The sequence below is a fragment of the Triturus cristatus genome, chromosome 9, assembly GCF_964204655.1.
Source record: "Triturus cristatus chromosome 9, aTriCri1.1, whole genome shotgun sequence".
NCBI lineage: Eukaryota > Metazoa > Chordata > Amphibia > Caudata > Salamandridae > Triturus > Triturus cristatus.
Genome location: NC_140592.1, coordinates 613,804,730 through 613,826,417, shown reverse-complemented (window position 1 = coordinate 613,826,417; position 21,688 = coordinate 613,804,730). Strand labels below are relative to the sequence as shown.

The following is a 21,688-nucleotide window of genomic DNA, read 5'->3' as shown; positions in this document are numbered from 1 at the left end:
GTGCAAACCCTGCACCACAAGAGAAGTAGTTGTAGCCTTATACGATTTTCAATGTAGGCCACCCCCAATTCACTGTGGCATATGATGGGCATGCACCTGGTGGGGACTAACAAGAATCTTCTCAGACAGGTAATTGCTGACAGTTGAAGCTTGCCTGCATGAACATTTCCCAACTTTGTAGGTGCTAAGAAACATTCGGCTCAATAAACAGAGCAATGTTCCTTCCTGTTCTTCATCCACAACTTAGATGAAGAAGCAAGGCAGTTGTAGCCTTCAGAACCTAATCTTTTCTTGATTTGATCTGGCGTTTCCAGGTGTCAGCCAAATCAACGATCATACTCAAGTAAGAAAATGTATTTTCTTAAACTAACTGAACACCCTTAGACACTAAAATGAGATGGAGTGGGCATAGTGAGCTAGTAAATCATAACAAAAGACTTGTTCAAGTTAACTTTCAAGTTCAAATGTTCACTATAAGTCACAAAAGTGCCCAAGACTGTCGAAAAAGCTTTCAGGGTCCGTATCATCCGTAAATAGAAGTGTGGGAATGGGATGATACCCAATCTGGGACGTGTGCTAGCACCTCTCCACCAACACCGTCTGCAAGCTGTTAATGTAGATGGTAAAGAGGAATGTCTCAAGGGCACAGCCCTGCCTCACCCCCTGGCTATGTGAAACCCACCAAAACACTCAAGTCTCAACATAGCAGAAGCCTCAGAGTAGATGTCTCTAAGTATGTTTAAAATGGACACATTTTCGGATAAGGAATGGGAGGACATTTTTTATGGGACACACCACATGGCACACACCATGGGACCCACCGAAACATCGTACAAAATTATTTCATATTGGTATTATAGCCCTCCCGAATAATGAAATGGAACCCTCAGTGTGATAGGATGTGCTGGTCGGGTTGCGGTAATCCTGGCACGCTACTCCATCTCTTATGGAATTGCCCAAAACTTACTAGATATTGGGACAGAATTTTAGACGAAATTGACAGCGCCTTCAACACTACCATTCCTACGTTCCCTGCTTACAAGATACTGGATCTGCTCAGTGCATTAACTTTCCCTCTCTGTTCAATAAAAGGAAGGCAGATGGCCCTGGCACTAAATACAGCCCATCAGGTGCTCCTATCCTGCTGGAAAACTGATAGAATCCCGGATCATTCACAGTGACTTCACCAGTTGTTGTCTCTTCTTGGCAGGGAACGATTGTAAATGGCCACTTTGGGAGATAAATCCGACTATACGAAGATTTGAGCCCTTTTTATATCTCTTTTTTCCTGTGAATTTCGAGAACTGAACTGTCCTATTTATCTTAAAATTGATCCCGTACACCCAGGGCAAGAATTATACCATTGACTCTGGGTTCAGGTCTTGATAACCTTGCCCCCTTTGTGGGTTTTTTTCCTAGGAGGCATCCCCTTTTTAGGTCTTGCGAGCCAAAGGCTCGAAGAGACATTTTATATGTGGGATTTTCAAAGTGCTACCCACAGTTTTTTGGCTGGCCTAAACCTTGAGTGCACGATCATCACATGCACGTGCACAGCTGCTCCTCTGCTCATTGCATTCCCCCCTCCCTTCTCACCCAGCCCTTTGATGCTCTGCTCGCATCTCCCTCCTTCCTGGGCGTGAAGGGAGACAGAGCCATCCTGGTTGATTAATGGCTTTTTTTTTTTTTACTGCTTCAACAGAACTAGCAGGCCACCAGTCACCCACTTCAGCTCTGTCAGTGCCCCACGGACTTTCGGTTTATGCTGCTGAAAGAGCATACAGTGAAAAGACTATGTGCCAGCTGATACGTTAAGAGCGTCTCACTCTGGGGCTCTGTTCAGTAATGATGTAGCTTTAAATTAATGTCTGCCTCAATGAGTACTTAATAATGATGAAATACAAGTCAGATAAAAAAAACTTCCGCATTTCGGTAGCAACATTATCTAAGAACACAGAAGATCGTATGGCCTGTGGAACAAAGAGTTGTTTTTGTGCGACTTCCTTGTTTAAAGCACATAGTCATGGGCTCTCAATCACATGCATGATCAAACAGGGACATGCAGCTGAAATGTGATAAAAAGTTCCACACAAATTTCACAAAAGAAAACCACAAGGCTTGCGTGCAGATCAAAGACAGTTTATATGCAGCCAAAAAGGATAGTGCTGATCTCAAGGCATACGGTTATTTGGCCTGTGTGTGCTATACAAGGTCCTATCACCCCATGTCGCTGGGCTGAAGGCAACTCAAGATGCTGAAGTGCCACCACGAAGCCTGAACGTCAGTAAAAAGTGTATGCCTGTCAGTCATGATCCCATGTGCCTCATATGAATGTGACCACGGTAATCTTCTCAAAACAAGATTTAGTCGTACTTCGTATTAACCTGTGTGTGTCAGTACAAGTACTCACCATGCGGCCTCGCTGGACATTAATCAATATAAAAATATGCAGAAGTTGCATGTCCATTTCTACACAAGCTTTCACAGCGCTCAGTTCCCAGGCACGCACATGCCAGTCCAAGGGCATACTCATGGGTTTGTCACCATTAATGTGAGATCCTGTTATACAGTCACTGAATTAGCATGTGCTCGTACCAGATTCTGCCAAGGAGTCTTTAAAGGCATGATGCACTGACACTGCAGGGTTGAAAGTCTTCACATGTTTGGGAAACTGTGTCGCTCTCACCTGGTTTGGCTATCTGTACGTCATGTTTTTTGCCTATATTCGAAAGTAGACTAACAGGCACTACTAGCAAACAAGTACTCAAAACTTACCACCCCTTCTGCTATGGCGATTTATAGATCAACGCAAACTACCTTTTTTACCCAAACCTTTGTTAGGTTACCAGTCTTATCACGGAAAATCTGGTTGGTTCCCTATTGGGGTGGGGGGGGTTCTTGCTTTACATCAGCATGGGGCTGTACAAAAACTGTGATCCCACTGCAAGTATCTTAATTCTTGTTTGTGTGTGCAGAGTCTAAATGTTCCAGTTCCTAAGCCGTTCCTCGGCCAGGTACACTTGCATCCTTCAATCACCAGCACTAAGCGGGCATTAAAGAATCGCCACACGCATGGCAGGCACCCCAAATGTCTATGGTCACAAAGCAATATGTGCTGGCCCCGTGGCACTCTATGTAGAAACGGTTGACCACCAACAAGGCAGAAGCCCGTAAATTCCGCTCAGAAGCTTCGGATTCCATACTCTTGTGATCAATAGATTTCTTTATTTAACCACCCACGTTGCGGTTAGTTTAAAAAAAAAAAATCTTTACTATGCTGTTCTTCCAAATTTCCATGAGCACATGAGGCAGTGTGCTTTTCTTATTTACTGCACACACCCACTTGTATAAACCCTCTGCCTTCACAGTCCTTTGTTGTTCTCCCCACCCCCTTCTGCTGCTCCCCACTCACCATTCCGTTGATTAAAGGGGGAAAAAAATGCCCTGGATTGATGGATCCTAAAGAAAGTTGGTGATGTCAATGCTAACACTGCACGTTTTTTTTTATTTTAATTTTCCAGTGTTCTAGTAAAGTGAGTACACAGTCCTGGCTCTGCTCTGTAACCTGCACTTTGACATAAGCAGCTCCGACTGGAAGACATGCAGTGTAATGTATACTGCATATATTGTGATTAAAAATTAATTTATATAATCTATTCACATTAAGTGGCGATTAATGGTTACTTTAGTTACTCTTTTCCCTTGCTCCGTGCCATAAGCAGTGACTTCAAAAAAAGACCACTTATGCCATAGGTTGACTCACTCACACTGACTCACTCTCTCTCTCATGACTCACTCTCACTGACTCACTATCACTAATTGACTCACTCTCACTGACTCACTCACTAATTGACTCACTCACTGAGTCACTCTCTCACTAATTGACTCACTCTCTCACTAATTGCCACACTCTCACAGACTCACTCTCACAGACTCACTCTCACTCACTCACTCATTGAATCACTCTCACTGGCTCACTCTCACTGGCTCACTCTCACTGGCTCACTCTCACTGGCTCACTCTCACTGACTCACTCTCACTCTCACTGACTCACTCTCACTGACTCACTCACTAATTGACTCACTCTCAATGACTCACTAATTGACTCACTCTCACTGACTCTCTCATGACTCACTCTCACTGACTCACTCTCACTAATTGACTCACTCTCACAGACTCACTAATTGACTCACTCTCACTGACTCACTCTCTCTCTCTCACTAATTGACTCACTCTCACTGGCTCACTTGCTCACAAATTGACTCACTCTCACTGAGTCACTCTCTCACTAATTGACTCACTCTCACTGACTCTCTCATAACTCACTCTCACTGACTCAATCTCACTAATTAACTCGCTCTCACTGACTCAATCACTAATTGACTCACTCTCAATGACTCACTAATTGACTCACTCTCACTGACTCACTCACTCTCTCACTAATTGACTCACTCTCACTGGCTCACTCTCACTGACTTACTCTCACGGACTCACTAATTGACTCACTCACTGAGTCACTCTCTCACTAATTGACTCACTCTCACTAATTGACTCACTCTCTCACTAATTGACTCACTCTCACTGGCTCACTCTCACTGACTTACTCTCACGGACTCACTAATTGACTCACTCTCACTGACACACTCTCACTAATTGACTCACTCTCACTGACACACTCACTAATTGACTCACTCTCAATGACTCACTAATTGACTCACTCTCACTGACACACTCTCACTAATTGACTCACTCTCACTGACTCACTCTCACTAATTGACTCACTCACTAATGGACTCACTCTCACTGACTCACTCTCTCTCTCACTGACTCACTCTCACTGACTCACTAATTGACTCACTCTCACTGGCTCACTCTCACTAATTGACTCAGTCTCACTGACTCACTCACTAATTGACTCACTCTCAATGACTCACTAATTGACTCACTGTCACTGAGTCACTCTCTCTTATGACTCACTCTCACTGACTCACTCTCACTAATTGACTTAGTCTCAGTGACTCACTCACTAATTGACTCACTGTCAATGACTCACTAATTGACTCACTAATTGACTCACTGTCACTGAGTCACCTCTCTCTTATGACTCACTCTCACTGACTCACTCTCACTAATTGACTCACTCTCACAGACTCACTTACTAATTGACTCACTCTCAATGACTCACTAATTGATTCACTCTCACTGAGTCACTCTCTCTCACTAATTGACTCACTCTCACTGGCTCACTTGCTCACTAATTAACTCACTCTCACTGAGTCACTCTCTCACTAATTGACTCACTCTCACTGACTCACTCTCACTAATTGACTCACTCTTACTGATTGACTCACTCACTAATTGACTCACTCTCACTGACTCACTCTCTCACTCATTGACTCACTCTCACTGACTCACTCTCACTCACTCATTGACTCACTCTCACTGGCTCACCATACCACAGGAATGTTCCACAGGCAAATATAAACTTTCTTTACAGTATCCTTGTTGCATCCTTTTGTAGTGTGATCGAAGTATACTACAGTTACACATATAAAGGAATCAAGGCCGAAAGCAAGTACATTAAAATTAAGTAAATATTGCCTACTTGACACTAGAGATATGGGAAATAGTAACTGTGGTTCAAGCATGCAGACAGCGGGCTTCTTTGCAATTACATTAGAAATGCTAAATTAACAAGTGTCAGCAGGAAACAGACCAGAGGCGCCACTAGGGCAGAAGCCAGACAGAACCATCCTCCTTGATTGCTGTTTCCCCTCAGCGGAGTCCGTGCTGCATATACTTAAGGAGCCTGCGAGGTTAATAAGGTCACATTTAAAATTCTGCTTTGGCTTACAGCGCTTAATATTTCACTGCTCCCACACGCAGGGTGCCAGAAGAAACGGATATGTGTGATACATAGAAGTAAGAGGGAACAACTGTCAAAATTGAAATTACAAAAAAAGGAGTTTTAATAAAGACGCGTTGTTAGAAACCTGCATACCACTGTACAACATAAACGTTACACAAATATACTAAGAAATATACAATTTTCTTTGTACAATATTTCTATAGTGGATTAAACACTTTAAAGTTTGGTGAATGGGAGCCCCACCATAAATCAGTGTGACTCTGGCCACACCTAACACATGGCTACGCTGCCTCGTCTAACATATAGGAAAACATCTACAAAAAATGCTTTCATTTATTCCAAATTATAAACGCTTAATTCTGATAACAGAAATCTACACATTTTTTTCATACGGTACCATACGAAAATGCACCTCCTTATAAACCTTCCGTTTTCCTTCTACCTAAATGGAATTCTCTTTTCACTGCTCCTATGGGACAGAACAGCAACTTCTCAAGGAGATAGCAATCTTAAGTGCCAGGCCACATGTCTTTTATTATGCTGCCACAGTCTAAACAATTGGTACTTTTTACACCACGCCAGACTTCTTGGGGCAGGGAGGAACTGATAACAGTCAACAGTTGTACACTGGCTCAGTTACTGCTCACACATTAAGCCACGGGTCATGACAAAGGAACATGCAGCTTTGTTATACCCTACATCCTTATATCCCAACTTTTAAGTGTGCTGCCTCAGTCTCTAACAGAAGTACATTTAAGAAACAATTGCAACATTTCACACCACGCCACACTGCTTGGAACATCTTTCTTTCTTGAAGCACAAGGTGTGAATACATTTAAAACAGACTGAACTGATAGAATAGCCTAAAGGCAGCATTACGTTTTTAGCCAATTACACCGCAGCTTTCTAAAACAAGCATTTGCAAAGCAATATGTATCGCATTTGCGAGAGTTTAAGCTTTTAGCATTGTAAATGGCAATGCTTTTATTTATGTTTTAAATACCAAAAAATAAATAAGAGGCATTTTCATATACAATGCCAAGAGCTCAAACTTGCGTAAGTGCGAGACCTATTGCATTGCAAATGCTTGTTTATTCTTGGCTCGTTCAGAGGGGGATAGGGTGGGGAGGGTGGGGGTTATTTCTCTTTTCCTTTTTTGTTTGGTTCTTGGGTTTTGTTGTTGTTCTTCAGTTTGGAACTGGTGGTATGGCCGGCCTAGCAACTGACCTTTTTTCAAAGAATGCACTCTGAGGATGTTACGAAATGTAGAATGTTCTTCTCCTTTATTGCATGAAGGTGGGTGGGGGTCAGCCACCCCTAGCTCCTCTGTTGACGCGGCCGGCCCATGATGGGTTGTAGGCGGCTTGCTGTGTATCTTCTATTTTGCATAAGCGTTTACAATGGTTATTTTCTTCGTCTTCTTTGGAAACCCTTATTGCAGCCGGCCCAATGGGAATGTAGGCAGTATGTTGTGTATTGCTTTCACTATGCACTCTGCTAATAAAAACTGATTTAATTCTAAAATTGACACATTCACTCCCATGTCCTCCATCAAATGTCATATCTTACTATGAGAGACACAGTCAAAGGCACTTGCACAGCCTCCGATGGGCGGAGACTTGTTCATTCTTGGAAGGTCTTTGCCCAGGCAAGTCCAGTGCAGCTGAAGTGAAGGCACTCTGTGTAGAGCATCAGTGCCCCGCCCTCCTCCACCTGGAAGCAGGTATTTCTGGGCTTCAGAGTTTGGCAGTCCTCTGAGTACAAACAGTGTCCTGCACAGAGGGAATGAAGGCACTCCAGTTAGTGAATTGGCATCCAGTCTCTCCCATCTGGCAGCAGGGTTTTTGGCACTTCAGATTCCAGCAGCCCCAAGAGTTTAAACAGCTCTCGCCTATCTGTAGTGAAGGCTCTCTTTGCAGGGTGTTCGTGTCCCCATCTACTCCACCTGGTAGCCAGGATTTCTGGGTTCAGTCAGAGTCCAGCAGCCCCACGGAGTAAAATCTTTCTCAATTTTTTATCTATTCCAGATTAGTACTAAGTGTGGACTCTGTCATTCTTTGGCACCAAGAGAGTAAAGTACAACATATGCCTCCAGTGTAACAAAGATCAAATAGAAATATTTAGCAAAACATGTCTCAGAGAAGTTTACATTATGGAGCCAACCCAGAGCATGATCAGTCCCTTCTGCTGGAAAGAAAACCAATTTCCAAATGCAATCAAATTAAGTCTTATATGCACAATGCAGAAGCCCACAGCCAGGTCATTAATATTTTAATTGTGTGCTAGAAAGAGCATCTTATTTGGTTTACATATCAGATTTAATTAAACATTCATGGATTTAGATATCCATGACCTCACCAGTAAGTCCTGGATGAATTCAATGCAAGTTGTTTGCTTTGTGATACATTATGGTATGTTATGACGTCTAAAGTCAGACTTCCCTAAAGCATGTATCAGACAAATCACTCAATTTAAAGGACAATGGAAAGGATACTAACATCCAGAACAGGCTAAAAAATCCTGCATAGTGTACCATCATGCAGGAAGATTTGGAAATTCTTAAACACAGATAATCTTTAACCATCTCTCGCTCAAGTGAAGGCCCTCAATAAAACAGCTAGGTTCCAGTTTTTGTACATTGACTTTTCACAATAAAAATGTAAATTATTGTTTAAACCTTTGTTTGATCCAAAGCTAGTGGCTCAAATGTATTATATTAGCTAATTATTAAATTGTAAGATATGTTTCGGTTATAGAGCCAGTATGAGAGTTTGCTATTTTGTTTATTCTGGTCACTAGGGCTAAAACAAACTTGTGCACCAATAAGAAAGGAACTTGTTGCAATTTATGAAAAAACTGAAATATGGAAATAGTATACATACAATGACAATGTTTTCAACACTGGCTCAAAACAACTAAATTGTGAGCAAGCAAATAATCTGATAGCTCCCGAGTGGCATTATAAAATATGGCAGCAGGCAAACCCTGTATAAAAGTCCATCTCCAAATCCCATATAATTGGCGACTTGTGAAATAAATCATGTAGCCCCTCAGTTGTAATAACTTGTTACAGTTGAGTTTTGAGGTCACAGTGCCTGCTGCCAGGGCCAGTGGCCGAGGGGAAAAGCAGGGCACAGAGCTTAAATAAAGCTGCAATTTCAACAAACACTGACATAGCCAATAGCTCTCGCATAGGCGAGACATATTCGCTCTGCCAATGCTTGTTAAAGGCTGAAAATTTCTTGGCCAATCAGATATGTGCCACTACAGCATTCTAGACCCCTGGTCATGAAGCACCTATGATTCAGTAAGTTCTTCTGTAAGTTTTTGCTTGTTTAATTTACCGTTGTCCTCTACTCTGTGGTTGGACAATAAGTGCTTGTGTTTTTTGTGGGGAATGGTAATCTGGAGTATGATTTGAGTATGCAATCTGCCTGCACCACATGTTAAATGGCTCCATGAGCATTTCATTTTACTGTGTAACCTAGTTTTGCAAACGACTGCACACCACTGCTTACAGGATATTCTGGTGCCTCTGGGAACATCATTCTTTCCTCCTGAAAGGCTCGTGCTCAAACTCTGATACAAAGTACTCAGCAACAATGTCATTTCGTTTTTCTGTGTTTGTGGTACTTTGATATAAAAAAAATTGAGGCCTGCTGAAAATTTGAACCCTTTTATTTCAAGCAGTAATGCAAATTAACTAAAATGTCGTGCATACGCTACTGATGGCATTTCCGTGGACCTTCGGGGCTAGTTTGATGTTTCTGTCGGCTAGCGGCCACTTGGTCAAAGTTTTGGGTGCCTGGGCGGCCCACATTTCACTGCTGTATAAGTAACAGTATAGTCAGGGGGTAGTCTTTAGAGTGAGGCAGGGGTGATGATGCCATCAAGCCCGGTCGTAACAGCCAAGTTCCTAGACGCACTTAATATTATTCCCATGTCGATGGTTTCGGGAGCACTCTGTTGTTTTCTCTCCATCTCTTCAGTAAAGCTCTCACTTTGAAGTCAGCAAGAGCAACATAAACACCGAACTCCCTGGAAGACTCAGCTTGGCATTTGACCTCAGTCTTTGAATGTCCAGCAAATGTGACAAGTTAAGAACAAGATTTAAAGGCCTGTTTACGCAAGAATTAGTTAGTGGAAGTATACTGAAAACATGGTTTCAGCAACTGCAAAGACTAACTGAACCGGGACAGCCTAAAGCAAATAAAGCCAGTAAATGGAAAGCAAGAAAACTTATAAAGCCAATAGCAAGCAACGCGCAGATTGCATTCCTAGGAAAACTTTCTGAAAGTCCCCAAGATGTATTCAGTAAACAAGACAGCTGCGCTGTCTGGTAGGCTGCGACCTAAAAATAAAAACAAAAGTTGTCTTGTTTTTCTACATGATCAGTGATAAGCAGAAATGAGATATTTATGGCAACAACTTTATTCTTTTGGACACTTTAGAAAGTTTTACGAAAGTTATGCATGTTTTGGAGTTTCAAGACCTTATAAAGGCCCTTTGGCCTCGTTCCTCTATATGGTCACGGTACTTCTGGGTGACTTGCTATATCCTTTAAATGTAAATTGGATTTAATCTATCCCATATATTACAAATTACATTGTATTGTTTATGTCAGAGTGGTGTTGTTTCTGACAGATTTTGTACAACATTGTGTGATTTCATTTTCTTGATCTGAGCGAGCGGCAGGCAGAGGTTGCAGACTGGGTGTTGATCCTTCTGGGTGTACTTGTGGTGGCCATTGGTGCAAAATTTGAATGGTATCTTGTCCATTCCCACGCTCAGGGAGCCCCTGCGAGCGCATTCTCCGTCGAACGTAGAGGTTTTGGTCGTAAGCCTTCTTCCTCGCCGCTCCGGTTACCTGACCTGTAGTCCGGTGTAGCTTGTTCATTTTCTGTGATTTTCCTTGATTCCTCTTCCAAAACTCTGGAACTCTTCGGCAACGATCCAGACCCAACGGCGGAAAAAAGAATCTGAAGATGGCGACCAAAGGTGGGAGCTTCCGGTGAAGTGCGTCGACGTCACGAAGGTCACAAAATGGTGGTATGTCGACGCCCACCTGGGCCGCGAAAAAAAAAAAAAGAGAAAAAAAGACTACAGTTCCGGACCCAACCACTAGATGGCGGAATAATGCACAGCATCGTGAATCCAGAAAGATTTAACCTGCAAAATCCTATTTGCACAGCTGAGAAAAGAAGAATAGCCAGGAGGAATGACAGACAGTTTTTAGTGGACGATGAGCAGAGGCTCACTAAACTTATAAAGCTGTTGACAGGATGTATTCAAGTTCTGGTAAGGTGCATGTAACATCCCAAACCAGATAAACTGATTACTCAAAGAACGGAAATCAGGTGATAAACAAAGGTTTCAGCACTAAAGATTTGAATTCTACCATAATGTAAATAATTATGTTCGCCTTAATAATTTGTCCGGGTATCACTACCTTAGTTGAGCTTTTGAAAGATATATTTAGGCATTTCTGTGGTTTTAAGGATGTATAAGACTTTTTTTTTATCTGAGAACAAAAGAAACAACACTGAAATTTGACTGTAAAAAAGACGCATCTTACCTGTTCAGAATTGCGGAAATAGATACTTTTGTCAGCCCCACAGCTAATCAACTGGACTTGGCTATCTCTACCTAAAAATTAAAATATAGCATTTATAAATATTACTTCATAAATAATCGAATAAAAAAACGAACCATACTGAACTGACAAAATAGAGTTCGTCATTGTTTTATTAATAATATTTTAAAGGGAAATAGTTGCTTCCCTGCAATAAAATATGTCAACACAAGTTGGGTAGCTCTTTCATCGGGAAGAGTGGGGGAGCACTGGGTAACAGAAACTTTGTAGATCACAGCAGTTTCCAGAACTTTAGGTCGCAAAATGAGAGGAATTAGCGATTTTATACAACATATGAGGTCCGCCAGGCACTGTGGGTACGAAAACATTATGGGATCGAGGCAAGTCACTCCACTCTGGACTCCCCTGGGAGGCTGGGTTTCAGAAATGTCTGGGTTCAGTAGGTTTTTTACTGGAAGAGCTGAACAATGCAGTGTACACAGTATGTCAAACTGGTATATTTATTATCCTTTCTAAGTACAAGTAACACTAATACAGAAGTACATAACTATCTGGCAGCGTCCTTCCCCAACCGTCTTCCCATCGTCCATCACACCAGAACTACTCACATTGTATACCTCCATGTGTATGCCTGCACTCACATTCCATGCACAGTGTAACATTTATACAACCTCACTTGTATTACTCTGCTTCACGCAGGCACAAAAACAGCACAATACCACATTTATTTAGAAAGTTTTATAGAGCGCGAACAAGATCCTTGCGGATATCAGAGCGCTTTACATAACAGCTGGAAGTAAGTAGAACAATACAAAATATGCAGGTAAACAATAATAACAAAGAAGCATAGATGGTGCACATAAAGTAGGAGGATTACAGATTGGTGCTGTCTAATTATAACGGGAAACAGGAGAACTCAGGTCTGAGGAGAGAGAGCTCATGTAAATTTAGCCATGAGAAACGCTTTGACTTCTATTTTGAAAGCGGCGTACCTTCCTAAAAGAAAAACTCAATCGAGGAACAACCCTCATGCTAAATCCTTTAAAGAAAACATACCCACAAACAAAAACAAACATTGGCATAGCCAATAGGTCTCGCTTTTGGGACCTTATAAGTATTTAGTTATGCAGCACAATATCCTTGGTGCAACAACATTAACTGTTGCATGGTTAAACACTTATAAGGTCCCAAAGGCTAGACCTATTGGCTATGCCAATGCTTGTTTAAATCTAGAATGAAACAAACAGTTTGCCAAGAGTGGTTTAATTGGACATTTTTGAACAAAGATGGATGTACCTCTCTTCAATTGGAAAGAAACGTCTAGATAGCAGGATGGTCAGGCTGATTAGAACAGATACTCATATCTATGAGTATTATTGGATTTGTATTGATCATCATCATCATGTATGTCAACTGGGCTTTTAAGCGATCAGCAAATCAGACTTCAGGACCAGGTTTGTGCTGGATCAACAACACGTTTTGTGTGCGAGGCGACGTGGTCCTGAGGATTATACAGCTATGGATTATCGCTTCACATACAAGGTGTGTCCAGCAGATGGTTGCTAAAGGCTTTCCGCTACACTTTTGCTGACGTTTTGTAAAACGTTCTGGGTCTCAAATATTATTCAATAAAACGCACATCAGTTTGAGGTCATTTGAAAACCAGGTTTCTATTACAACAAGCAAAATCGAGCTACTGCACTTTGATTAAATCTCCATTTTGATGTTTACTTTTCCCACTGTTGAAGATGCAATTACAAACCTAAAACTTCTTACTACTGTAACTCACCTTACTGAGGTTGCATCTTTTCCTGATAACTAAATGATGCCAACCTCAACATTTTCTTGGTGCCTCTTCAGTGTCATGAAACTCTATGGTGCTACGGCAAGAGCGTCTGTACAAAAGCCATGATCACTGAAAGGAGACTGTTACACTGTAGAGTAACATGTAGAAAGTGAGCCAGGTGTGCTAGTTCTCTATGGCTATCCTGCATCAGACCATGATGACTATATTTACATCAGTGGGCCCGATACTCTAATGTCTTGAGTTTATATCTGCCGAGACACCGAAAGCCCCGGTACTGAGCTCTCAGCTGTTGTCAAGGATCGTGCTGGGGGCACGAGGGGGGGAGAGAGAGAGAGAGAAAGAGAAAGAGTGAGAAAGAGAGCGAGCAGGAGAGAGAGAGAAAGAGAGCGAGAGAGAGAAAGGGCGAGAGAGAGAGAGAGCGTGAGAGACAGAGAAATGGAAAGAGAGAAAGCGAGGAGAGAGAGAGAACGAACATGTAAAAAGATCCGTACTACCTCCTATGTTGTGTTACCAACTAACATTTTCACAAGAGGAAAAAATTACCAGACATTAAACTGTAAATGCATAGAAAAACACACATTTCTACCTACTGTATTATTTTTCGTCAAACTGCTCCTATCATTCTTACGTTATATAATTTTATAGTATGCTATTAAGTCTCAAAACAAGTTATTTGTAGCTGCACTTAATCTGGCCACAAACAGAGAAAAACAATGCATTAAATTCAGGAATCAAAATCAGTCCTGTAGGCAAAAGGCCAACTCAAGCTATCCACTAAAATTAAATTGTTAACGGAAAAACTGGCATTCAAAATGAAGGTATGCTCCGCATACTAGAACAGGCTAATGTAACTGCTGTTTACGCAAGCAAACTAGCATTTTCAAAAAAGTAATGCAGCTTTGGAGTCAAAAATACTTGCATCAAGGCCGATTTTGTGTACAACAGACAAACACGGAATACTAATACTCAGTGAGAACCTTTGGATTCTGCCCGCACTGCAATACAAACTAGGAGGCCAGGGAAATGGCAGAACGTCACATCAGCGGAGGATCTGGGTTAATAAGGCAGCAGGTTGGCTTGCCCATCAAAACTTCCAATGCGTCCTTGTTCGCTCAAGTGTGAAAGTCTTTGAAAAAAACACTAGCGAAGGCTGAGGGACGCTGGGACTCAACATCGGTAAACTGCTCCATGAAACAACAGTAAAATACTTTGAAGAAAAACAAGCATCACAACATAAGAACGGACTCCGCATAGCAAGGAAGCAGTGAGACAGCCAAGTCTACAGGAGCGGCCACAATAATACAGCGCGCACCTCGGGAAGCTAAAAGAAATACTATCTGTGGCGGGGGAGGGGCTGTTAACTGAGAGGGAGAGCAGGAGGTGAGCCTGCGAGTGGTGAGCGCGGCAAAAGTGAAAGTGATCGCGAGCGATGTGTGCGCACCATGACGAGAGAGGAAAGCCAGATGGCGCCTCTGTTCATCATTGTGCGCGTATGCCATCCCAAAGCTGTGGTCGGACTTTTGAAAGCCCACACACTAAATGTCTCGCCAGAGCAGCGCATGCGCTGGCTCAGGCGAGACCTAAAAAACTAATGTAGCATAAAATTGCTCCATTTTACAGTAACCATGCTAATATGCTGTTGTCCTAGGCTTACAACTTCACTTCCTCCACCACTGATACAACCGGACAATGTTGTGAGTTATCTTGTGGGTGTCTTACAGATATCCCTTCCTTCACTGTGATTGTGATTAGTTACATTCTAAGTCCCTTGATTAGGTACATCCCAAGATTCTCCACAATTGGCATTAAAATAGGGAACACCTTAATCCTGCTGTCCTGTCTCAAATTCGTTAAAATATCCTTCAACATTCCCTCTGTAAAGTGACACCCTCGTCATATTCCATACTTAGCCTCCTTCCACTCTCACAGCATTCGTGAAAATTTCAACAAGTCTTATCCACACCTATTGCCAATTTCGATCGCACCCAACCACCGACTACCAACTCCTTCCTATGACTCATAGCAATCAGTCTATTCATATACATGGCCATCTTCATTTTATAACTAACAGCTTCTTTTTCTCTTCTAAAATTCACTGTGGATCTCCTTTCCTTTTTCTTGAACACCATGGCATTATTTTTGAACCAGGCTTCCTTCCCCCAGCAACTCAAAAGGGGATAGTCCATTAATCTTATGTGGTTTGATCCTACAAGATAACAAACAAGCCTCAAGTGCTTTTCTCCACCACTCCAAACCACTTTTTGTCAAATATCTTTTTTTTATTGGTTTCAAAGATATAGGAATACACAGAAATGCAAAACAGTATATAGGGGAAGGAGACCCCCAATGCATAATGTTAGCCGAGCATTACAGTGTGCTAAAAGATCTTATTCAGTTTGTGAACTAGGAATCGGCATATTTTGAAAATTGTGACAATATAACTCCCAGGTTTCCATTGGATCCTGAAAATACCATCAGCCTTGTGAACCCATGGGAGATCCACAAAAAGAAAAACCTTATTTGTCAGTCTTCACCTCCCCCCCAACTCCCACCCCCCCACCTTGTACAACATAAGAACATGAGAACTTAAACTAAGGTGTCACGGTCAATAAAGAAAAATCACATACAGTTGCTGTTAAAGGTCGCTTTCAGGGAGAAGGGAACACCTGCGTCCCCAAAGCCCGTTCCGCAAATTGAGAGAGCCAGTAGCAGCTCTAGATATGAAAGAGATAGATAGCTTGTAGCCTCGGACGACATGCAAACAGGGGCAACCCTTCGGATAAGTATTCTACCGGGGGGGCACACATAATCGAATCCCTTACGGGCGTCCAATACAATGTCTGCCATTCTCTCCATCGCCAATGCCTGCCACAATTTGGCGTGCCATTTTTGAGGCCCTCTGTTTTCTTGCAAGCTGCCGCTACTGCCATCTTAGCCGTCCCTAGGCAGAGCCACATTACTGAGCGGTCCCCTTTCATCTGGCGCTTCAGGTTGGGATCCCGGATCCCCAGGAGTGTGTGTTCTAGCGTATCTGGAATCGGGTATCCCAAGATCGGTTTGATTTGTGCTAGAACTTCCTTTCAGAAGGGCTTGATGTGGGGCAATCCCACCAGATGTGCCTAAAGTCACCCAGCTGTCATCCCCTCCAATAACAATAACGAGCCCACCTTGTTTCCACCCTCATAATTAAGGGCTTGGAGGCGTAAAAGAGTCCCCATAAGTGTAGATAGCTTGGAGTTTCCCTTTAACCTGAGTGACCTTAAGGAGGGTTTGTACCGAGGGGGAAGACTTATGGTCATTCTCGGCATTGCACAGCTCACTCTTGAGCAGCAGGTGTTATCCCTTGCGTTGCGTCTCAAGCGAGGCCTCTAATTCAATGCACTTCCCTCTAATGACTGCCTTGAAGGCGTCCCAATTGTTGGCTAGTGAGGTTTGCCCTGGGTTGTTGAGGTCAAAATAATCTGAGATTGCTTTACTTAGCTCGTCTCGGAGGAGTCTATCTCTGCACAAGTAGTTGGTAAAGTACCACCTGGCAAATTTGGAGCGTGGGGCAGGCCAGTCTAAGGTCAGTTCTAGTGGCACGTGGTCCGAGAGGCAGATCGGGTGAAATTGGGTACCCATCACAGTATAGAGAAGGGACTGACTTATGAAGGCATGATCTATCCTGGAGTATGTCCTATGCGAGTGGGAGAAGAAGGAATAGCCTCGGGTCATGGGATGGGCATTCCTCCATACATCTACCAGGCCCACCCCCATAAAGTTGTTTGGAGTGGTTTGCTAAAAAAAAACCTGCTGCACCATGGGAGTGTGTGGTGTCCAGGGACGGGTCCCATATCAAATTGAAGTCTCCAAGCAGCAAAATGTCACCTCTTGCGAACCCCCCCAGAGTAGATAAGAAAGAGCTGAGGAAATCATGTCGCCATGTGTTTGGTGCATAGATTGCGGCAAAAGTGCACGGTCTGCCCCGTATTGCGCCCCTCACATCACAATCCTCTCCTCTTTGTTCGTTTTAGTGTCGTGGTGAAGAAAGGGGGTTGAAGTGTGGAAAAGCAGCGCCATCCCATTATGTTTGGTGCGTGCCGAAGAGCGAAAGACCTGCGGGTATGACCTGTGTTTCAGTCGGTGTTCTTCTTTATGGGGGAGGTGCGTCTCCTGTAGGGCGGCTATTTTAGTCTGGTGATCATTTAAGAATTTTCAGATCCGCTGTCTCTTGTTAGGGGAGTTAAGCCCCTATTCGTTCCATGTCAAACAGTTTATCCCCATCTTTCATCAGCAAAACCTGGGAAGCAAAGCCCCACCCCACACTCCCTTGCACATTGCCCATCATGTCCCCCCATCCATTCATCCTGCCCCAGCAACCTAGTAATAAGAAAAGCAAGATAAACCATGACACCTGAAAACCAAACAGAAAGAGAAAAAAAAATTAACCTTATCAAAATTAGTCCAAAAACCTGCTCTCGGGGGGTCCTCGATCACAGAGGAGAACCTCATTTCGAGCATTGCCTGGGGCGGACCAAATTCCGTCACCGAGGCCCAACAGCAGTTCCGTATGCATCAATAAACGCTAGTAGCCAGCAAACTCTTTGGTTGCTGTGGTCGGCATGGTAAGTTCGAAGCTTTCTCCCCACCACATTAGTATAGGAGTCAGTGTGACTGAGACCAGACTGGGATTATCTCAGCGACCCAATCGAGGCGTGTGAACCACTGGACTTCCAGATTGTCTCAGGTGAAACGAGGCTGAGAACCAGGAGCGCGTCAACCCACAGTATTTTTGCTTGGTCTTCGCTGCTGGAGCCAAGGGCCTCCCCCCTGCTTCTTCGGGCCCGTCGTCGCCTCCGCTCTCCTCTCCTCCGCCGCGTGCGTTGTGGCTGGCACCTCAATGCCCAGGATAGTTGCTGCCTCCTCTAGCTCCGTGCAGTGATAGTAGTTGTTGTCTAGAGTGAAGGCAAGCCCAAAGGGGTATGTCCAATGATATCTCACCTTTGCATTCTCTTAAGGCTGCTGTGACGGGTTGGAAGTGTTGGCGCCGGGCAAGTGTGGCTTGTGCCACATCCTGGTAGAGCGAGCCCTCCGTGTTCTGAAAGGATACCCTGTCCAGGGCTCGTGCTTTCTGGAGGACTAACTCTTTAGTTTTGAAGGAACTGAATTTCGAAGCCCCACTCTGTGCACTCTCTCTAGCCGGACCTCAAGTTCAGAATCTCTGAGTACTGTTGAAAAGAGCCCCACCATAAAGGCCTCCAAATCCGGCCCCTCACAACCTTCCTCCAGGCCTCTCACTCGTATGTTCTCCCGGCGGGAGCCGTTTTCAAGGTCCTCACAGCAGAGCACCGTGGCTTTCAACTGTGCGTGAAGGTCTTCGGAGTGGGTCTTCAGGGGTCTCATGCGGTCCTCCAGTTCCTGATGTTTTACCTCCAGGTGGAGAGCGCGGGCCCCGATTGAGTCAACGTCAGATTGCAGAGCCACCAGCCAGCCTCCCATTTCTGGATTGAATGCATCGAAGGAGGCCTCTATGTCGGCCTTGATATCGTCCCGGAGTTCCTGCTTGAATTCCCAGAGTGAGGCCATCAAGGCCTCTCTTGTGAGTGCCATACCATCGTCCAACCGCGCTGGCTCATCGCTAACTACCCCCTTGGTGGCGGAGAAGAAGAAGCTGGAGACCTTTGAGGGCTGTGCCTTTTTCGGTGGCATAGGGACCTTCACCCACCTCTTGCACAGCCCTTCTCGCCTTAGGAAAGGACGTGGGGGACTGGGTGCTGCAGCAACGCCCCCCCCCCACTCTGCTCACCCGAGCCGACCAGGAGAACCCTCCTAAACAGGTAAGAGGAGCTCAGTGGTGCGGTGGCAAGAAGTCATGGAGGCCAGGGCTCATCGCAGTGGGGGAGCGAGCGTGTAGTGAGTGTCCCGCCACTTCTTGGGTCCAGAACGGTTAACGCAGGGATAGGGTGCTCACGTGGCCCAGGGACCAGCACTTTGCTTCTGGGACCTTCATGGAGTGTTCAGTGAGCCGCTTGGAACAGCATTAGGTGTAGCGCCCCCCTGGACCATAGGGGAACTCCTCTGATTGGCGCCTCAGTCCCTCTCCACTATGCTGCCAAAGTGACTCTCACATCTTGGGTCAAGCAATCAGATCTAACACGGGGTGGGTTGATGCTTGCAGTAGGGCCCCCTCCCCCACCCGGGTCATTGAGAGACCGCTCTGTCAGGGATATTCATCAAGGGTGAGAGACCTCCAGCCTGGACCCTCTCTCGAGGCACTGGACCGGTGCCTGGCCGTCGCCATCTTAGGGTCAGGCACTGCGTTTTTTTTACTGTTCTTCAGCAGGCCGAAGTGGTGCAAGGGGAGACCCCCCCCCCACTCCTCACCGCTGCCACCGGGTGGGTCCCCAAGCATCTCCGGCCCCTGGGTGTCTCAGGCCCGTCAGCCAAAGTCGCCGGTGGAAGGGCATTTCTTCCCGCGCTGGAGCCGGTAGTGCCGGACGCCGTCAGTCCGCGTGTGTAGACAACCCCCCGGGGCTAGACGAACGAGACCACCAGAATCCCTAGTCTGCCTACTGGTCCTGGGGTCTTTAGCTGGATTCGCTGCTCTGGCGAGAGTCTTCATTGCCGAGCAGAGTGACGGCCGCCATCTTGTTGCGCCGCGGGTGTCGGTGAGAGAAATCTCTGCCTCCTCACATCGCACCAGGGGGACTGTTCTCACCCTCGTTTCGCCTCCACAGCTCCTGGGTGCTTAAGACGAGCCGTCGATCCGAATTTGAGGCACTTGGTGCCCCCCAAGCTACTAGATCGGTAGGGCCTGGCGTGGAGCCGATAGGATTTACCTCTGTTCGGCCATGAAGGTTAGCCACGCCCCTCTCCAAACCACTTTTAACCACTAACTGAATAGATTACTTTTCTTATATCTCCAACTTCATGACAATTCGATTCTGGATGATATACTTAAATTTTCCAATGCTTCACATCACACTTGGACAACACTTGTAGAGTATTACTCACAAATGCTGGGCCATTGCCCAACACAAATTCCTCTAGGATATCCCCTTACAAAAACATAATATAAGAACTCAATTCTAATTGCATCTATCACGGTGTTGACCATTCTGATATAAAACCATTAAGCGAAGTAATCAACAAGTACAATACCAAATGCCTCTTACCAGGGTAAAACTGCAAAAGGACCGAGGGTATCAATTTCTAGTTTCCTCAAATATTTAGCAGTTTTGTTGCTGCATGAACATGCAGGACACAAAGGTACCCATCTATCACAGAATCTACCGCAGGCCCCCAATAATAACCATGTGCCTTACTTTTCGTAATCAATATTCCAAGATGACTTTCATGGCACAAATGAAACAATTTATTTTGTACTTCTTCTGGCAAAACAATGTCATCATCTTTCACTTATTACACAATTGTCAAACTAACCTCTTTCAGCACTTCAAAAAAGATGACAACTTCCCTTCTACATTACACTCATCAAGCCATTTGCTACCAACATATTGTATTACTTTACACAATATTACCTATTTTTCTGTTTGTCTTCCATTCATCCTCTGACATAACTTCCACATATCTGTCCCACCCTTTAACTGTATCACCATAGGTATGAGCCACCTCACGCTCCACCTTTTGAAACTGCAACCCTTCCTAGCAACTTACAGGAAATCTAGACATACACTCGGCACGAATGTTCTGTCAGAAACATAGTCTAAACCAGTGGTTCTCAACCTTTTGAATTCTGTGGACCCTCCTTAATCATTACCGGAACCCAGGGACCCCCACTGAATCATTACTGGAATCGGGAGGCCCCACAGAGACTGGTTGCTGGGGTCCCCAAACTAAGCATTTTCAAAGATTTGAACCATAAAACAATACACTGTAAGATGCAGAAACAAGCATTCAACAAACAAATACACAAAGTTGAAACATTTATTTAATTCCAAAACCAATGTATATAAAATAGCAACATTGGAGCTTTACCAAATTCAATTGAGGCCACTCATAGTCCATACTACATTCTGTTTAATGCGATAGCACTGCTCTCACAAATCAATCTGAGGATACAAACTTAACTTTTAGCCTCCACCTTCAGTTGCTTCACATTTGCAGAACGTTTTGTTAAATGATCAGTTTTACATTTTGCTTCTTTATTTGCTTTATTTATATACTTTACTAATATGTTAATTTTATTTTCTAAGCTGTCACGGACACCTATGGTAGGCTTTGCGGACTCCCAGGGGCCCCAGACCACAGGAACCACTGCTCTAGACTATACGGGAAAGCATGCAACTTTGGAGTCAATCTGACAGTTAACGTATGTCCACCACAGGTAACATATTGACCAACAGTTTGTGGTCAGTACACAGAGTATATTTTGTCAGTATTTGGTCCTGCAGTGCCTGATCACACATTATATGCTCAAAAT

At 44.1% G+C, this 21,688-nt stretch overlaps 1 protein-coding gene across 1 annotated transcript in view; it reads right to left on the bottom strand.

The window, feature by feature from the left end:
* Positions 1 to 21,688, bottom strand: part of WDR62 (WD repeat domain 62) — a 699,214-nt gene that overhangs the window by 401,147 nt on the left and 276,379 nt on the right. Inside the window, exon 14 of the mRNA XM_085625650.1 lies at positions 11,442 to 11,512. Coding sequence (XP_085481776.1) covers positions 11,442 to 11,512 — 71 coding nt within the window. The remainder of the gene's footprint in view (positions 1 to 11,441; positions 11,513 to 21,688) is intronic.